The sequence below is a fragment of the Ixodes scapularis genome, unplaced genomic scaffold (genome assembly GCF_016920785.2).
Source record: "Ixodes scapularis isolate PalLabHiFi unplaced genomic scaffold, ASM1692078v2 PGA_scaffold0__279_contigs__length_252992795, whole genome shotgun sequence".
Taxonomy (NCBI): domain Eukaryota; kingdom Metazoa; phylum Arthropoda; class Arachnida; order Ixodida; family Ixodidae; genus Ixodes; species Ixodes scapularis.
The window spans coordinates 36,959,352-36,980,223 of NW_024609835.1; the positions used below are offsets into that span (position 1 = coordinate 36,959,352).

The 20,872-nt window shown below is 47.2% G+C and overlaps 1 protein-coding gene across 1 annotated transcript; it reads right to left on the bottom strand.

Annotated features, from left to right (window-relative positions):
- Positions 1 to 5,156: 5,156 nt before the first annotated feature.
- Positions 5,157 to 16,359, bottom strand: LOC115320844. Its single transcript, XM_029981057.2, has 4 exons — positions 15,699 to 16,359; positions 7,014 to 7,207; positions 5,967 to 6,306; positions 5,157 to 5,611 (listed from the first exon to the last, which is right to left on the bottom strand). Exons 1-4 carry the CDS (start codon positions 15,870 to 15,872, stop codon positions 5,342 to 5,344), a joined length of 978 nt encoding a protein of 325 aa, XP_029836917.2. The 5' UTR covers positions 15,873 to 16,359; the 3' UTR covers positions 5,157 to 5,341.
- Positions 16,360 to 20,872: the final 4,513 nt, after the last annotated feature.

Below are 20,872 nucleotides of genomic sequence, written 5' to 3' on the forward strand. Positions count from 1 at the left end.
CCCTTGGCGGCCAAACCGTGTGTTGGCCGACAGCTTTGTTTTCTCGGCTTTGGAACCACCTTTTGTAAAGTTGTTTCAATTGGAAGTACAGTCCACCAGTCCCTTTCTACCTGTAAAGTCTCCACCTCCCACAATCAGTGGTATTTTCTTGATAGCCTTTTCATGGTCAAAACCGGTTCCCATTGAGTTACGCCGCCCAAACCTAATTTTCACCTGGTTTCCCTATGCCACCTTTTTCTTTTTGTATAATAAGTGATGTGTCATGTTACTGTCCAGTCAAAGCACCTGTCTACCTAAATCTGCACTTTGCACAGCCCGCTATAACACAACATTTTGGGTCCAATATTGGATATCCCGTACAGCTTTATTTCTTTATTCGTTAGAAACATAACTTTCACACCTGCTGTCTTAAAGCAACTTGGCACTCTTCGTGCGCAAACTTAGTGAACATCTCACTCGCCTCCAAATATCATCGTTCCAGCAGTCATAGGTTTACAGCGACGAGCGAAATAAATTTCCCACTCAGAGCAATTATGGTGGCTGCCGTCTTGTTTTTCGGAAAATTGCTCCAATTCCTTTTTCGGCCGCAACTAGAGAAATTACCCCTAATTACGACTCGAACTCAATATATAAGAAGTGGAGAACAGCTAAATGCCCTTCTGCCCCAGCACTCATGCAACCGTCACCCTCAACTTATCGGCTCAAAAAGCAAAAGTTTCGTCCGTGCGCGCTTCCGCCGCCACAGCTTGGCATGCGAAAAGGCGCCGCAGGCTGCTGAACGCGCCTCACAGTCGAACGCCAGCTCCTCCGCTAGCGGCGCTGCGCGCGTTTTTCAAAGCGCCCCCTATAGTTCCCGCACGGAGTGTATAACTTGCATCGTTTTAGACAATAAAAAGTAATACGACCTTTGGGGCTTTAGTGCCCCTTTAATGCTTCCGCATTAATAAATAAATTAATGGACGGAGTGCGTTGAAACTTTTCGCAAAGGTCTCATTAGGTGGTGCATTTATCATACTCCCATTTTATGCGTGGGTTTCACAAAAAAAAAAAAATTGTACAGCCCATCCGCTTCACGTGGAGATGGAGGACCAGCGAAGCTGTTAGCTTTACGACAAAAGCTACTAGTTTCCGCTTGGCTACGGCGGCCCGATTTTCGTCGGTCATTTTCGCCCGGTGACGACGTTCACACTCCCGTTTCTGTTGCCGCTGACGCTCTAGACGGGCACGTTCTTCGTCGGTGAGTGGAGAGCCAATCGAAGTTGATGGACCCACACCGTCGGCCGCACCACGTTGGGCGGTGCAGCTGCGCGTTCGGCTTCTCGACGCTTTCGCACACATTCCCTCTGTTGTGCGCGCCGACGCGCTCTTCCTCTTCAGAGCGAACAGCACGCGGCCTACTCGTAGCGAGTCCAAAGGGCAACAGATAACGTCGCTAGGTTACGTCAAGAGACAAAGGAGCACGGCCATTGGTTGGTGGCTATTTTAGGTTTTACAGCGACTTTACAGCGAATTGCTATATTCACTGAATAAATTCATACATACATAAAGCCGATTAGATCTTTTAATACGCGACGTCTGTTCTAAACCCAATTTTTCGAGGCACACCTCGAAGACGGTTTTTTTTTTTTTTTTTTTTCGTATGAGCCGAAGTCTCATTATCAGCATCGCGGAAGCGAAAGAAAAGAAGGTTAGATCGGCGCGTTCTGCCCTCAGCCTCGTCACAGCGCACTCTTAGCTGAGATGATAACAAGGGGTCAGGACCTCACTCTCTAATAATGCCAAGGAAGGCTGACTCAGGTGGGTTGCCCTAGGGTGCCTCAATGTCCTTCTGTTTAGGGTGATGCCACCCTTTGTAGTACTCGATGCCGACAGCACGCGCTCACGGGGAAAATACAAAGAAATCAACGAAAACAAAATGTCGCCATAGCACGGTCAGCGCCACAGACGCGTGCAGGGACACGCTCTTTCACGCGCTTCTGAACAAAAAATAAATGTAAAAGTGGGAACAAAATGGCCAGATGTCTCCACCCTAAGCAAAGCGCACATGAAGGCACCCTAGGTTGCCCCCTCTTTTTATTTATACTTGCCATGACCAATCGGAACGAAAAAACGCCGTTCAAACTAAAGTTTTTTTTTTTTTTTTTTAAGAAGGCACGTTTTCATTTTTAAGCCCCTTTAATTGGTAAACAAAAAAAAATTGACATTCGCGCGACAACGCGGGCGACATAGAAGCGGAACGAGGGCTCGAGTGCCTTCATTAGCAAGGGCTGCAGCAGAGCGCCCCGCTTTGAAATGTGTACCACCTGCATGGGACACGCCGTAGATTTTGTTGCAGTACTGATCTAAATGTTCAACCCGGTCATGCAGGAACATATTGTTCAATTCATAAACATAGAATTCATAAAGACCACATTGCATTAAAATTGTACCAAGTGTGAGTTTTCCTCCGGGTTGTTGAGCTTTTGCCGGACCAGCACAAAAGTGGGTGAGCACTCTCTCCAGTGAACGTTTCTCCAGTGAACTTATCACCACTAAGCTTAACTTCGCTTAGACTTTTTTTTTTTCTCGGTGAGCTTTTTTGGGGGGGATTTTCGATTGGTATGCATTTTCCGCTAAATTTAGTTTAAATTTTTCCCCGCTAAATTTAGCGGGAAAATCTCTCCGTTAAATTTAGCGGGAACAGTTCCCCGCTAAATTTAGAGGGTAATTTTTTTCCTTAGTGGAAGGCGAGCAGGAAAGGAGGAGGGGAGGGTACGGATAAGAAGGAGGGGCATACCCTCCTCTCCGTACCTTCTCCTCCTCCTCCTCAAGAGCTGCGCTCGAATTCGGTGTTACAAGCAGGGGGGTAAAGGTGGGTGAGGAGGAGTGGCTAATCCCGCGCGCCGACATCCTGGGTCCCGAATGAAAGATCGCGAAAGAGAGCGACAGAACACGAGAGAAAGAAACCAATGTTGCCAGCTGAAGGACGACAGTCGCAATGGTAATCGCGAAGACTGAAAACTCTCAGCAATATAAACAGTGATGATTTAACGTTTCAAACTAAATTCTGAGCTATTCTAAGGTTTATAAAAAGCAGCATACTCATTACGCTGCATTAACTTCCCTTCTGTCGAAATCTCGATAATGTGGTAGTTGCCCGGTTTCGTATTTCCGGGCGCGGCCAACCACGCCCGGAAATACGAAACTAAACCAGATAACCGGAGCCGGTTCTCTGGTTTAGTTTAGTGTTGACGGGAGGCCGTAAATCTGCGTACTATGCAAAAAGAAAGCTTCCAAAGGAGCGCGAATATCTTTCCACCGTAAGTTCGTGGATTGTTGAAGTTCATGACACTGCTCTGATGATATATATGTGAAATCGAAGGCAGTTGGTAACCATGTGGGACCCAGAGGGTCTGCCTGCATGCTCCGCCGCTTGCGGCAGCCAGAATGCATGGGAAAATGGCGGACCTTTTCCTCTAGAGTTAGTATGTATGATCTCTATGGTTACAAGGGATTGTAAATGTATTTCTTTTTTTTCTAGACCGAGGCTTTTGTTCGTGAAATGTTAAAAGTGGGTGCTTACGAAGAAGGCGCTTCCGCGGTATTTCACGGTATATCTGAAATCGCAGGAAACGCTTTTCTCTCCTTCAAAACGCTTAAACACTCGGGAAGAGAGAAAAACAATGCGGAGGGCAAGTTCGTCTGCTTCCTTTGCAGGGGTTGGTGACGTCAGAACGCCGAAGTCTGAGCTGCCTTGAGTTCTACCCACTATCCTTCAATCAGAGCCAATCAAAGCACGGCGTTCTGACATCAGCACAACCCCTGCGAAAGAGGGAGACAAACTTGCGCTCCGCAGACAGCCCGAGTCCGACTGCCTCGTGCAGAGCGCCCGCTCTGCACGACAAGCACCAAATCGGCGGACCCCACAAGACAAGCGAGGAATGGTATAACGATAATCTATATAATCTAGATATATCTAGATTATATAGATTATCGTTATACCATTCCTCGCTTGTCTTGTGGGGTCCGCCGATTTGGTGCTTGTCGTGCAGAGCGGGCGCTCTGCACGAGGCAGTCGGACTCGGGCTGTCTGCGGAGCGCAAGTTTGTCTCCCTCTTTCGCAGGGGTTGTGCTGATGTCAGAACGCCGTGCTTTGATTGGCTCTGATTGAAGGATAGTGGGTAGAACTCAAGGCAGCTCAGACTTCGGCGTTCTGACGTCACCAACCCCTGCAAAGGAAGCAGACGAACTTGCCCTCCGCATTGTTTTTCTCTCTTCCCGAGTGTTTAAGCGTTTTGAAGGAGAGAAAAGCGTTTCCTGCGATTTCAGATATACCGTGAAATACCGCGGAAGCGCCTTCTTCGTAAGCACCCACTTTTAACATTTCACGAACAAAAGCCTCGGTCTAGAAAAAAAAGAAATACATTTACAATCCCTTGTAACCATAGAGATCATATATATGCTCCGAGAACTGATGAAGTGGAGGAGTCAAGAACGCGCGGGGACGCCAGAACGCCGAGCTCTGATTGGATTGATTAGTGGGTAGACCTCAAGCTATCTGCCTTTGTTTCCAATGCACTCGTCCAACGCATTCGAGGGCGAAAGCCAAACGTCGGTCGCCGGCGTTCCGCGTTCGAACGGATTCGAAGAGTGCAATGCAGACAAAGGCTGCTAGATTTTGGTCTACCCGCTAATCATTCCAATCAGAGCTCGGCTTTCTGACGTCCCCACGCTCTCGTGTCTCCTCCTCTCCCTCGCATTCTCGCACATATAGCTCTACTGAAACCTCAGAGGGGCAGATGCACCTTTGCGCTAAGAGACTTGATGTTACTATGCGGCAAGCGGCACGAAGCGACCTTTATTTAATTTTTTTAAACATTTTTCAGGGCAGCAACGTGCACGTTCCCAGTGCATAAAGTAATCGATGCGCACTACGTAGAGCACGCGAAGTGCCAGTTATAGCGGGCTATATGACGCGAACGGCGATGTACACTTGACGTCAGGTGTCTAGAGATGTGGGCTACGTTAGGACACCGAGAGTGGTATCAGGTCTTCAGAGGCTTTCAGGCAGTGGCGGATTCAAGAGGGAGGTCCGGATGTCCTGACCCCCTTCTTGAATTCTGCATGTGTAAAAATTTGGGGCGAGGAAACATGGGGGGGGGGTTAAACATGTGATACGCTGACACCCCTATCTGGAAATGCCTGCGTCCTTTAAGGGCAGGTCAGGTGCAAGAAAAACAACATACATGCTCGCGAGTTCCTTCTCGTTCGCGTCATTCATTTTGCCTTCGTCATAGGCCAATAAGTGCTTCGTGTACTATGAACCGTGGCAGAGACTCGTGGATTGGCGTCCACGCTGTGATCAGACGTCCGCCGATTCTTTGGGAACTAGCGTGTCGCGGTCCGACGTGCCTCGGGCCACCTCCTTCATGGCCCTGATCTTCTCGATGATGGCCTGCTCGTCCCTGTCCCTTGGCACGCCCTTGTAGTTGAGCCAGTTGTCGTCCTCGACAACCGCCAGCGCGTACGCGGCAGCCACGTGCAAGCCCAGGTACTTGCGCAACGACGTGACCGCCTCCGGAAGATGCAGCAGCTTCATGTAGGGTCCGTCGGCACCCAGAGATTGGTACGCCTGCGGTTCCAGCACCCAGGCGCGGGGGAACCGAAAGAGAGGAAGACAAGTTAATTATTGTTTCCGACCTTGGTGGTCACTCTCTGTTGATAAATAAAGAGAGAGGGAAGTAGGATGCGGTGGAAGCTAGTCGTTGGACCTGTCATGTGTCTATTTCGCCACGTGGTCACACTCCCGCCAATGCCCACGTGCAGAGAGCAGGGACATGATGAAAAGGAGGCAGTTGATCGGTCGGGTGAACGCGTAGCTCCCACCGCACTGTTAGGTTAGGGATGAACGAACTGTGAGACTGTGCGATTTGCGCCTATTGCGAGTCTGTACCATTAACGGATACGACGTCACCACACACGCGCACCCTGAGGAAGGCCTGCAGGCGGTTGTTGTTTGCACGCAACTCGGGGACGGCGTCCAGGACCCAGGAGTTGCGCTCCGTGAGGAACTCCAGAACCAGGTGGACGTGCTTCATGCCGGCAAAGCGCCAGCCCACGCTCACGTACTCCTGCAGCCGCGCCGCGGGCCCCGCGAAGCGAGCGTGGAGCAACGCCCGGCACACGGCGGCCCGCGTGTACGGCCACTGCTCGCCGAACTGGGCGATGGCTTCCGCCTGGTCGGCCTGGTACAGCGGCACCCGCGGAGGCGCCGACACGGCCGGGAACAACGCCACCAGGTCGTTGGTGCGGTTCTGGAACCAGGTCCTGCGTCGAAGGCACCAACGGGGAAATACAGCCGACAAGGGAAGAGTCGGAAGACTTCCGGTGGGATTTGTATCTACCATAAAGAGTTCCTAATTAAATTGTACCATCGCATACAACATAAGCGTGAACAACATGTCGATTTTGTTCAAAAACCTGCTAATTTTTGAAGAATCTCCGATCCCAATGTGAACTTTAATTAGGTCCCAGTTAGTGGCGTGGGGTGTTAAAGGGCCCCCTCAAAATGGAGCATTGCACCGGGAAAGGGAGCATAGGTTATGCACTCTTTGCGATTACACGGTTTTGAGATTCAAGCTTCCCGACAAGAAGATAGACCAGAAACACTATTTCGTGCCATAACCTCGCGCACCCTCGTTGTGGGGATAGAAGCGGTAAAACTCTCCTTGAGTACTGATTTGCGTTATTTCTTGTAATTTTATCGAGCAGGGGCATGTCTGCCACCAGACGCGGAAGGTGGTGTCACTGTTCTTTTGTATGCATACAACGCGTCCACACTAAGGCTTCATTAAACAATCGGCGTTGCAACGCTCCACCTATTTTTGTGAACTCTAATCGTGCTTCCAAAATAGTTTGGAGAAAAAAAAAACATATTCTGAGGAAAAAAAATGTTTACATATAAGATCAAAAGACATTTTGATCGATTTTTTTCACCGCCTTGGAACTTGCGCGCTGGAAAAGCGAATGCTTGCCTGCTAAGGTTGGAGCCCTGGACGCGTGGGAGGTTGCACAGCATGACACTGAGCAGCAGGTAGAAGTCGTCCATGGTTGGCCTCGGAGCGTCTGGGCCGGGGGTGCAGAGCGAACCGAGCTCCCGTTCCAGGAACGCGTCGGTCACGGGAACTTCGTCCAGCCACAGGCCGTCGCGGTCGCTGGCCTGCAACACCTGCGCATGTCCAGGCATCCCAGCCTTTGAAGCGCATCCGGAATCTCTTGGGATGCGCGGGAACTCCCGATGTCTTATTGTGACGCGCGATTTCAAGACACACAAGGCGCTATGATTAGCACTGGTTAGCACAGCGGCATGTCGCTTTGCTATACGGCGAGTAGGTTGATCAGCTTCTTCAGATGCAACCCCACCGTGCATGACGTTTTGGCGCTTTTTTGAATGTTTATAACTTTTTGTTTATGTATACTACAATTATAAAGCTAATGTAAAAATAAAGAGCTGTTTTTCAACATTACTTTAATGTCTCGATATTACGATTATTTTAGTTGTTAGTTTACTCAACTTTTAATCGACCACAGTCTAATACTGAAAAATATTTTTTCAAGTTATGACGTCGCATCGTCCACGATGTTTCACGTGAGCGTACGGTTGCATATAATGAATTAAAAAGTAAGCAATCAACTGTACAGATGCATATTTTAAAATGGTATTACTTTATGGTGCTATAAAAACGGAATCACGTCAACTAATCAAAATTACTAGACATTAGATTATGAGGCATCCTTCATTATTACATTTTCCAGTACTTCCATATTGATATATTACACGTTAAGAATGTTATTAGACCTAAAACTTTTCCCATTCAGTTACGGAAAATTGTAATTTGTTAATATAAAATACAGATGGTGACACGTGTTCAAGAATAGCTTGATTTGCATTTTCCGTCGTGTGCCGCTTGGAACGCCACGTGAAAGACAGAAAAAGCGCCAGATGTTACGGAGTCAGATGCCTGGATGCCCGCAGTGAGTGAGCCAGAGATGTCAGAACAACAAGCGCGAGGCTGCGGGTGCACCGCAGCTGCTTTTGGGCGCATTTCACTGTGCGTAGGTACACATGCCTGACGAGATCCAAATGAGTTATACTCCGTTTCATACTTAGCGTGCAACGCTGTCAAAGCTCCTGGCGCGAGCGCGTGGCTTCATCTATGGTTTTGTTTGCGCGAGAACGCGTGCAAATGATCAACGAGATCAAGCCCCGTGCTCGCGACAAAAGCTTTGACAGTGTTGCACACTAAGTATGAAACATAGGTGCCATGAAAGGGATTCCGTTATTTAGGATTCCGCCACGTATGCGTAAACATTTGAATCTTTTTATCACTTGCAAGAATCATTTTCGCAATTAAACCGTGCTTGTCGGAATGGTTCAACTATGTTTCGTTTAAAAAACCACTTCGGTGTCTCTTAAATTGCAATGATTTTAAAACAAAACACAAATCATTAAAACGACTCAGTGTCTCGGAGCCAACGCGCTGGACCATGAATTCATATTTGTCGGGTTTAAATATCGGTTGAGGTGCCCGCAATCTGACAGAGGCCAATCTGAGATTTCGGTTGCACGTCAAAAGATCAAAATAAACCCGCAATTTCTTTTATTGAGGCGTGTTAAGTGATTTTTTTTTTTTTTTTTTTTTGGTTTGGCTTGTAAAACCCTAAGATCTCAACAGTTGCTTTGCTTTACAAAGGCCCGTTCACACGATGCATTTTTCTTCGGTTAGTTCGGAGCGCAGCCGACGCTACGGGCTGATGATGCCACTGAAGCAGTGCCAAAAGCGCGAGATCAAGCAGTTGGTTCTTTTTCTGTGGCTGTGCGGTCGGGCTAAACCAGAGCCACTAAATAAGCTACGCTTCATAATACACATCTTGGTGCTTAAAATGATGGTTGTCAGTTATCTCAAGCTTTATCTGAAATCACATGAAACGCTTTTCCGTCCTCCACAAATGTTTAAACAGTTCGCGACAAAGCAAAGCAATATTACGTGAACTTCCTGACACCGAAACTAATGCTGAGGAAGTCGCACTTTTGAATCATGACGATCGAAAGTTGCGTTTGATTTATTACTAACCACCAAGATGGCGGCGCCCACAACAATGATAATTGGGGTTGTGTGGATATTTATACAGCGAGTCGTTGGTCAGCCATTTTAAAGTTGCGACGAGCCACTCGCTGTAGATGAGCAATTTAGCCAGTGCAGTACAACCGCTAGCCAGAGGTCTTTAACGTGCACCACGCAGTAGTGATACACGACCGCACGCCGGTACGATGCTCATCCAAATCAAAACGGGCAGGGGTGGGGATTGAACCCAGGATCCCTGGGTTCTGCAGCGCGAGCTTTTGCTCCACGTGGCCCACAACAATATCGGGAAAAAGAGTGCCAATCTCCTTCGGTTTGTTTAGCTCACAGGTTAAACCTCGTACGGTGGGATCGTTGGCCGAGTGTGTTGTGGCACCGCATACCAGAGCACGCGGAGAAATGCGCGAGTGCGAGCCCACGCTACAGAACCTGTAGGCACTCAATCCCCTCGACGTGTTTGCGTTGGTCTTTCAAGCAACCTCAAAGGTGCCCGTGCACGAGGCCCGTGTCTCCAGCAGCCCTTGGAGGCACATGGCGGCGCAGCACTAAAATGACTCGCCCTTGAAAGCGAATGGCGGTGGAGCACACGTTTGTGGCACGTGTCTTGCGCGTTTCCACAACAATGGTTGGTGGTACTTGTAAAAAAAGCCTTTCTCAAGGGTCTTTAGCATGGACCCTGGGTTCCATCGCCCATCTGCGTCCTACCGTCGTGCGATCGTGTATCACATTTACTGCGTAATGCATGTTGAAGACCCTGAGCTAACAGTTGTATTGTACTTTTTATAATCTAAAACGGGTAACAATGTCGCCCTGCGAAACTCCTGCTCTCTAAGAAACTAACGACTAATTTTGAATGCGCCGTTACATCGCACTTTTAATGTGTTCGCGTTCTTTTCCTTTCTTTTTTTTTTGTCTATATCTTTGATCATGCGGCTCTTCCTTACGATGAAACATACTATAGTTGTCGGACTTCTGGAAAAATAAATAACTGAGAAAAGGGCACGTGAACACAAAAGACAAAAACACACACATGCACACACATACATACATACATACATACATACATTTTATTGACTCAGTGGGACTATTAAAGACAGATATGTTTGCGGGCACATCAAAGCCAGCGAAGGGCTTGTGGGATGACACCCTAAAAAAAATTTAGAGAAGTCCACTTAAGTGACAAGGTAAAGGCATTGCCTTCAAAATGAGAACTGAAAGATAATAAAACTTTCCCCACTCCCCCTCCCCCACCCCAACCCCCTCCCCCCCCCCCCCCTCCCCCTCCCCCTTTCCCGATTGTAACACAGAGTACTAATTAAAAAAAAAATACAGCATACGAAAGCAATGTACAAATGAATGTAACAACGTAAATAGAATTAACACTTACAGACGCGAGTCCCAAATAAAGTGTAACACAATGCACGGAGACCGAAAAATAAAATAGAAAAAGAAGAGGCAACATTTCGAATCTGCGGTAGCTATAGCAACCAGCACATCAGGATCGTCATAAACGCACACGGAGCAGGCACTAAATACTATCAAGGTTAAGACACTTGAGTTCTTTTTTTTTAGAGTTTTCAGTGATGTGGTCATAAAGTCATAAATATAGTCCGGGGGGGGGGGGGGGGGGGGGGCGTTGAAGACACGGGGCACATAAGATTCGCGCGTGCATTTACCATACCGGGTGCAACAACGTGGCACTACAAAACGAGGAGGGCTGCGTAATGTGCGGGACGAATGTAGCGGTGTCTTGTAATCACTGCTCCGAAAATTGCGGATGAGGACGGTCTCAACAAAAAGTGAGCGGAAATTCGGTAGTTGAAGGCTTTCAAAAATGTCGGCAGTGGCAGAAAGAGGCGCATTGTAGAGGATGTTCTTCAGTATGCCTCTTAATAAAGTGTTAACTTTTGCCTGCCAGCGGCCTGAACAGATACCAAACACTGTGATTCCGTACCGTAGCACACTGTAGGCAAGCGCGTGGACTAACAAAAAAAAACGAACACTGATGGGCATAAACATCCGTGTGTTATAGAGCATACAAGATATAGTTCGTAGTTTACCGCATAAGTAGGACATATGAGTGTTCCAGGACATGTCGAAATCAAAATGAACACCCAAATATTTCACGTTGTTAACAGATTTGATCGGGTCACAGTTACACGGATGGCAGCATGAGGAGTGGAGAATAAACCTGAGAGTAGCTTGGTGTCTTTTAAGGGGATTGCGGAAGCAAACAAGCTTTGTTTTGGAGCTGCTGATGTCAAGAAGGTTATCCGCAAACCAGTCCATTAGATGGGTGGCATTCGTCTGGAGAATGTTGACTGCAAAAGGGAAATTAATATGACACGAAGTAAGGAGGGTGTCATCAGCGTACTGATAGATCTTGCAGCTATTGATAGCGCGAGACATATCACTGACAAAGATATTAAAGAGTAGAGGTGAAAGAACAGATCCTTGAGGTACCCCCGCTTTTAAAGAAAGGAGAGAGCTTCTGAAGAACGATTAGTTAGAAAATTCTCTAATAAAGAATAAAACGGACTTCGAAAACCTAAGCGTTGTAATTTTTTTAGAAGTAATTGATGACTGACAGTGTCAAAGGCCTTAGATACATCCAGGAAGAGCGCACAAGCGAACATATTATTATCGAACGTTGAGTAGAGGTAACCTGAGAAATCGTCAAGAGCCGGTTGGGTGCCTCTTCCAGCCACGAAACCATATTGGGTGGGTGAAATAATGTCATGTTTATCTATAAAGCCGTTCATCGACTGAAGAAGGTGTTTTTCAAGGGTTTGCCCTAAGATTGGTAAAATCGAAATAGGACGATAATTTTCAATTTTTGTTCGCGCAACCCCTTTGAAGAGAGGTCGTACAATAGCAACCTTAAAACCATCAGGTATTTGACCGCTCGTAATGAAGTCATTCAACATAACTAGGAGAACCTTCTTAACCTTAGCGAAATTCCGTTGAAGATCATTTGTGCGAATACCATCAGCACCGGGTGACTTGTTGCCTTTGAAACTAAACAAAAGAGAGTAAAGCTCGGCATCAGTTAACGGAGGAAGAAAAGCTGACGCTAAGGATGTATCAGCCAGAGTACATCGTTTGTCAACAGCGGCTCGAGTCACACCAGTATATTTACCAAAGAAGGCATTAAATTCATCTGCTAATGACGAGGTGAGTGAACCAAAATTATTTTCAAGAGTTTGGTCGATAGATTGTTTAGCCCCAGTACCTCGAGATTTGTTAATCAGTGACCATGTTTTGGCCGAGTTAAGCTTGTATTCTTCAAACTTTGATTTAAAATATCGTCGCTTTGCAGAACGAATGACAGCGTTGACGCAATTTCTGACCTGCCGAAATTGAATTGAAATTGAAAAACACACACATGCACACACATAGGCACACTTAATAAAAATAATTGAGATAATAGAATTGATTATAATTGTGTTTTAAAAGGTTTGAGCGCACCAAAAGCTATAGAAGCGAGCTCCATGCTTTATATGGTGAGATTGTTCACTGAAAGTGTAGTTCCACGCTCGCACTTGTATGTTCCGCTTCGCTTGCACAAAAACACCAAATACTAAATTACTGGTAATGCATTTAGAGAAACAAAGCATACCTTCTGCATATATGCAATGCCCTCAGTTTTCGCGTGATCACACGCTTGTTTATCATTATTTATTTTCGTTTCCCACTGCGATTCAGTTCGTGCTCTTTTGTGTGCTACATGCATTAGAGACCAAGGTAACCCAAGAGCATTCTATTTCGCGAATTGTAAAAAAACAAACAAAAAAACCTATGCAACTTGCCACGTGCGCCACAATCAATAAAAGATATTCTAAACTTCACACGTGACCGCTTGCCTGAGTAAAAAAATGTTGTTTGTCAAAAACAATTGCGATTGTATGAAATCACGTGGGAAAAACTCGTTCTAAGCACGCGACCGTTGGCATGCAATGAATACTCATAATCAGCGCCGAGATCATTGGTAGCTGTCAGCAGGTGGAGTTTTTCTATCAACCAAGAGTTAGAATGCTTCCTTCTTTCTGTTGTAAGCAATCAAGAGACAACTTACACCAAATCTGAGTGTAATAAAGTACTATGAATATCCAAACATAACGGCCTGAGCCGTTATGTTTGAAAATCGTTTACAACGTCCCTGTAACGCCGAATTAGAGCGCAGCTCTTGAGGGGGAGGAGGGAAGGGTATAGGTCACATGTTCTCGGGGGGGGGAGGGGTCACGTGACCTGGGGAGGAGTCACGCGACCTCAGGGGGTCACGTGACCTTGGGGGTCACGTGACCTCGGGGGAGGGTTACGTGACCTCAGGGGGTCACGTGACCTCGGGGGAGGGCCGGAAACGGGCGCCTAAGAGCTGCGCTCAAAAATGCACCACCTGTGATCACCGCTGTATACAGGGCGCATTTCAGTTAACTGTCGTTTCAGACAACGGGCCACAATTGGTGTCCGAGGAATTCAAGGTGTTCAGGAGCAAACATGGAGCCCGACACGTCGTGAGCTTACTGTACCACTCGAGCACCAAAGGCCCGGCAGAGCGGTTTGTGCAAACTCTGAAGTCTGCACTACGCAAGACATCTGCTGGTTAGTCTATCGAAGAAGCATTGCAACGATTTTTGTTGTCGTACCGCAATACTCCACATTCCACAAGAGGAGGCTTCAGCAACCTCAATGATGGGGAGAAAATTGCGCACAAAATTTGACATATTCAAGCCTTCGGTGTGTATATGTGAGGAGGGGGGGGGGGGGGGGGGGCAAGGTGATATACAAGCAGTTCACGCAAAAGACGCAGCGGAGGACAAGCAGGGGAGATCTCTACCCTGGTGACAATGTCCTAGTGCGACCGAAGTGGCTACGTGGTACCGTCTTCAAGAAGACGGGTCTAGTGTCATACCAAGTCCGGGTTACCACACCTCGGGGCAAGTTCATCTAACGTCGGCCCCTCGACGTTAGATGAACATAAGCCAAGCCCAGCTGACGGTAGAATCAGTATTTTCGAATACGGACGACGGTGAGAGGTTCCTGATCTACCCGTCAAGCGAACAAAATGTCCAGAACGTGGTACAACAGCCAAGACTACTCCAGCCTTCCACCATCCGGCAGCAGGTGTCCGTGCCTCCTTCATGCCCATCTGTCTCTGAAGGACGCTATCCGTCGCGAGCACCACATCCCCAGACACCAAGCTCGTTTCTAACATTTGAAAAAGGCTATTGTTGGTGCGGCCATGTAATTAAAAGGGAATGAGTGTTGTAGCGGGACAGCCAGGCGTATGCTACTGTTGTTAAAGTGGCGGCGTTCGTATTCTTTTTCGTCTTCATATCTTTGTCATGTGACAGCTCCCTAGCGTGAGCTAGCAGTTCTGGTTCCAGGCACTATGGAATAAACGTCGTTCTATTGTCCTCTGGTCCTTCCTGTGTGCCGCCTCGTCGAGACACAACAAGCAGCGTGTAAATAAAATATATTCCAGTGATAATACTTTGCCAAATTCGAATTGGATGTTGACTATAGCGCTACTTGGGTTCTGGCATTCAATAGCGACTTTTGGAACCGCCGATAATGATACCCGATGACGATACGATACATGCGCAAAGACGGCGGTGGAGGACTGAATATCGTTATCGGAGTCACCGGAACGATCTACTAAAACTCTCGAATGACCCCTTCGTCATTGCGGTTTGAATCGACAAAGGTGGAAAAGTCTTACCTTCTTGCCAGGAAGAAGGTTCCTCCCTTTCTGAAGCTAAAGCAGGTACTACTTACAGATAGTAACAGTCGCTAAGTCTTGTGAGAGTTAGTGCCAGTTACCAGCAAAAGGTAGTGAGTGGTACTAGGTTGGGTAGTATTCATTTTGAAAGAAACAGCGCGAATAACACACGGACAAGAAGGAGAGAACAGAGAGGACAAGAAGGAGAGAACACACAGAAGAAGGATAGAACACACAGTACAGGTTCAGCGCCTCGTACTGTGTTCTCTCCTTCTTGTCCGTGTGTTATTTACGCTGTTTTTAAAAATGGATTCATACCAACTTGCCCAACTTTCCATTCTAGTAATGGGTAGTATCCGTTACTAACTTCTTGAGTTAGTAACGTTACTGAATTGATCGGTATACTAACTGCAGTTACTAACAATTAAGGTAATGAATGTTGTGTCAAGCAGATACATAACTTCGAGTTAGTAAATACTAACTTTTCTAAGACCCACAGACACGCGCGTGCCACCGTCTCCCTGTGCTTTTTTCTTTCACGTCTTTTTTTTTTTTTTTTTTTGTGGGCGAAAATTACGTTTCTGTGTCGCATCCAGTCGCTTTAGGGCAGCAATCACAAAGCTAAAATAACATGTCTTCCATGTGTTTGCAAATTCCAGAGGTAAGCTCAAATTTCCCCAAAACTTTGAACACTAATAAACATTCGGAAGCGATCGAATGCGGCCGAAAAATACAACATACAAAATAACGCACTTTCCTCTTGAAAAAAAAAAAAAAAAAAAAAAAAAAAGACGTGCAGTGCACTTGAAAACACGGCGGAGCTCGCATGTCTGTCAAGGCAGATTTTTTCGTACCTTACGGTAGGCGTGCTCGCAGATGAGCTTGAAGAAGCCCAAGAGACAGGCAACGGTCGTTGAGGAGTCCATGCTGTCCACGACCAGGCGCACGCAGATCGGGTCGAAGAGCTCTAGAGGTGGGAACACGTACACCGCCTGCCTCGGAAGCACCGAAACCATGGAGGCGCTCATCTGTATGGCCAGAAGGAACAGTCGTTGGGGCCCGTAGGCCCAAATTCTTGCATCAGGATAGAGTTCAAATGCAAACCCTAAGCTCTGCTGGAAGTTAATAGTTCATATGGTACCGCTGAACTCGGACACTCGCTATCTTACATTCCTGAGTTATGCACCGGCTTGCCCCTAACTAAAGTATACCTCACCGATAACAGAAGGTCAACATGACCGGAGTTCTGCTGGTATTATGGTTTAGCTAACACTATAGGCTGCAAGATGCATGGCCTCAAAGAAGGTGTGACATGGTATAGCTCATCCGGTTGCTGCGGATTCAGCATTGCGTTTCTAAATTTGTAAGGAAAACGCGTCCCACATAATGAACCCACCGTCTACTATACACATTTCCAATGTTCACAAATCCACAGCCCAGCCTGCTAACTCTAAAGCTATAGCACGGGCATGTTCGTCAATTTGGAAAGTGAACAAAAGCATGCACTTTGTTCACTTCTCAAAAGGTGCACCGCGAGCAGACGACGCACCCTTGCGTCGGCTCACCGCGCCTATCGGAAGTAAGCGCCACTATTCGCTAACTTCGTCGTCTGCGAATAACACGCCCGCCGTTGAACCTGGCAGATTTGCTGGTCTCATTTTTCTCAGGAAGGGAGCTACGCCTCGGTATTTCATCGGGTAAAATCTACCACCTCAATGCACATTCGGTGAAAGTTTGAGCCCTATTTGTGCAGGTTTCGATTTTTTCTGCTCGTTAGCCCTGGTATCCAATGTGGACACCCCGTATATTATTGAAGCGTGCATAGGCACATTGTACGTCGGAATGACCGAAAAAGTTGCATGCACAGTGGCGATATAGTGCCGACAGAGGTGCAAATGACAAGTTTCGGGACGAACTATTTCTTTGTAATATGGAAGCCGTTTAGACACTAGCTGCGTTCGATTTACTTGCACCTCCTACACCAGAAACGTGCAGGGCAGTGTACTTCCGGCGTGCGTATTGAGATACGACCGGAAGTACACCGCCCTACACGTTTCTGCACCGGTACAGGAGATGCACGTAAATCGAACGCAGCCACTGTTACCCGAAAAGAACGTGGCGATCGTTTTCACTTCCTCGTAACATTTAACAAAGCGAAAGCTAAAAGAGGCAGCTTGTCCCCCATGTCTCTTTTCCCGCTTCTTTCACGCACACTTAGTGTGCACATAGGTAAATGTAAAAACAAACAAAAAAAAACACACACACAGAAATTCAGAAAAATTGAATATACTGTTGTATATAAGTGAAGAAGACGACGCGCAATGCAACTTCTCGAGCCCCTCGTGCTGTGCGGGCCAAGCGTGATCAGAAGCCAGTCAAGGGCGGCGATCTCTGCCCGAGTCACGGTCCTCAAATTCGGAACCCCCGAGCAAAATTTCGTCCCGATCCGACATCGGGCCGAGCCCGGCGAGCACTCCCACTGCCATGTTCCGAAGGAAAAAGACCAAGACTGAGGCTGAGAAGGCCAAGGATGCGTGAGTATTCACCGTTCCAATATTGAGAAATCGACAGCCTGCAGCGTGCGATCTCTACAGCCCAGCACGCGTCTGTTCGTCGCTTCGAAAAAGCGAGCAAATCACGTGCGTGCCGTACGCACCAACGCTGAAAATGACACCGGCCAGAAGCTCTTTCTTTTTTTCTGGAAAGGTCTAAACACGCAACTGCTTCGTGATGTAGTCGTAAAATGATTGAAATCTGGGCTAATGCCTCAGACTGGGCTGGTTTACTCTGATTCATGAATCATAGCCTTAAAAAGAAACAAGAAAAAAAACAACAACGAGGGAACAAAAAGAGGAATACTCACTTTAGACAAGCGCTTGTTGTCTTCACCACTGGTTATAGGTCACAAGCTCTAGCGATCTCATAAGACTAAAATCGTACACCCGCAATCCAGATATCGCTCAGAAAACGGAATTTAGGCGTTTCCGATAGCCCCACCGAGGGGGAGCTCACTGCGGGAAAGCACCGAGTCGTTGCGTTTAGACCGCCGCAATGTAAACAGAGCCTAAATGCGTTCACTGATGACACTAAAATAAGCTGATAGCCGTTATTTTAGCGGTGTTCTTCTGGGCTAGGGGACGCATCAGCAAGTCGCGATATTTCTCGTCCGTCGTGTACAAGCCGCGGTCGTGCGCGAGCTTCTGCCTTCGTCTGTTCTCGCACACTAACGGCGTCTGAGCCTCTCTCGTGCGGAATGAAGAAGCTAAATACACACCAACGAAAAATCCTTAACGCATTCCATTTTTTTTTAAGTTGTTTGATTTGTTTGGGCAGAGAACGCTCGCACGCACCACGACCGCTGGCGCGAGCCTCTTTACTACCCAAGTATTCTCTACTCCGCGACAATTTTTCTTGGCAATGCAGTGGAAGGTACAGGCCCGCGTCCCCTCTCCAATTTTGAGTGTACGCAGGCTCTCCTCCTCCCCCATTTCGGCAGAGAGGAGGAGAGCCCGCGCAAACTCAGAATGGGAGAGGGGACGCGGGCCTGTGCCTTCCACTGCATTGCCAAGAAAAGTTGTCGCGGAGTATAGTACACTGTATCTATAATATTGAAAGCCTGTCATGGCCGCTGGTGAGTTCGTGGAACGCGAACATGTGTTTTTATTCCAGACCGCTGGAACCAAGATTTAGAAAAAGGAGGATTAATATACGTTTTGCTATATTACCCAAGCATCAAGGATAAGGCAGGGATTGTTGTTCCACGCGCCGCACGTGCTGGCCTCAATAGTAGTAATTTTTCTAAAGCAAATACCTAAAACAAATGGGATCTTGCACGCGCGTTCGTCAACGCTTTATTTTGGTTATTTACTTCGAATCTTTTTTTTATACGGGGAAGCTTGCGCGTGAGGCGCATGGAACACCAATCCCTGCATTTTCCTTGATGCGTGGGTAATATAGCAATTGGTCTATTTGTGTCAGTTCAGCGTCAGCGCGGGAAACCCGAGCGGGCGCGGCGACCCACGACTAGACTGTGGAGCGCGCTCCCGAAATGTTTCGCCATTGGCGCCGATCAAAACTAGAAAAACCGCGAGCTTCAATAAATGAACGTGAGTGATATTTCTATGGGCCTGGCCAATAGCAAATGTTGTACACGTTCCTTCGAATGCTGCGAGAAACTGAGGCAGACGAGCAGACGAGAGCGGTCGAGGACGTTTGAACGCCAAGCTCTGCATGGTTCGAATGATTAGTGGTGGGGCTGGGCAATTGATCGATGAACCTACCGATCAATGAATACTTTTTTAATCGCGATTAATATTTTTAACCGGTTAATCGGTCAAACTTTGACAAACCAAAAGAAAGTAAAAATCAAATGTTTTCACCTCGCAGACAAGGACAAGAACACCGCTATGAAGGACAAACTTTAGGTGAAATTTTATCCTGAAGTAAACTGTAGGAGCAAGATTTGTAACTTCAGACAAGTGCAGAGGATTACACTTGTTTCGGCCATTTCAACGTCGTTCGAGTGTCCGTGAGGCTATTATGAACAATCGTAGAAGGTCCTTCTTGCAGGAGAATATCAAGGAACCCCTTTGCCTCATGCAGCTGAAGTGTGAGTGTGTGCGGCACCTGTGAGTGTGTCTTTAAACTGTTCTCAACCACATCGAAATCATTTTATACTCAAAAGTGTATATTGCGCCGTTTATTACATATTCAGCAAAAGCAAAAATCAATGTCATTTTGACTTTAAAAAATATAGTATGCATGGAAATGAACGAGACCAAATAATGGATTAATTAATCGTTTGAATGGTGGCGATTAATCGGGATAACTTTTAGTGGGTAGACCTTACGCTCGCCATTTTTGTCTCCACCGCACTCGTCGAACGTGTTCGAAATTCGTATGCGAGAGTCAAGCGCCAAACGCCGGCGTTCCGCGTTCTAACGCGTTTGGCTTTCGCATTCGAACGCGTTCGGCAAGTGCAGTGAAGACAAAGGCAGCGAGCGTCAGGTCTACCCATTAAAGGCCCGTTCACACTCTTGCAACCGAGTACGACCGAGAGAAACCAGACCGGTTTTTAAGCCTTCTGCGACTTCTTAGGACCGGATGCGATGCAGCGGAGCTAGTAGAGATTGCAAAAGGCTTGAAAACCGGTCTGATCTCTCTCGGTCTTACTCGGTCGCAAGAGTGTGAACGGGCCTTAACCGTTCCAACCAGAGCTTGGCGTTCTGATTTCCCCTCTCGTGTCCTCTTCTCTCTCTCTCTCTCTCTAGCTGTTTCTCTGCGCGTATAGGAACGATACCTTGCCTTTGTTCCTTCTTACATAGGCCTCCTGCGCTGAAGCTCTGAGCAAATTGTGGCGCCCTCATTTTGGGTAGTACAAGCTCACCTGACTGGGCCTCGCACTACTTATGACATCTTCGCTGGGCTTTGATCTTTCTTGCTGAAGAACGGAAAAACACCTTTCGACGTCAGAAACCGGTTAGATTCGACGCCCCAAGACAATCGAAAGTGCCAGATTCATGCCACCCTCGCTAGGGTATGCATTTCTTATCTCTGCGTCGTGACGTCAGAACATCTGGCGTCCCAAAACTTTATTTCTTCTTCTTTTTTTTTTTTTACTTTGTAACGCGTGAAACGGCGTCTTTTGCCTCATGCTGTTAGCGTCTTAGCTTTGACCTGCGCTTCGACGGCATTCGTATTTTTGTTGTTTCTTTGTATTTTCCTTGTGATCTCGCGTTCCGCGCCAAAGCAGGCACGCTTCTACATGTGTTGCAGTTTGAGACGCTCAAGTTTGTACTACCCAAAACAAGTCTTAACGAGTCCCTTTTCGTAGCGTCCCCTGGGCAACGCAGGAGGCCTATATGGAACAAGCTATAGAAGCTCTATGGGCACAAAATAAACGCGCCCCTACAGGATAGGAATATACGTGTGGCTATTAATGACTCATCTTGAAAACTACTGTATTAAAAAAATTATACAGTTGTAATGTCTTCTTCTATGTACTCCCCTCCCCTGTCCCTACACCGCT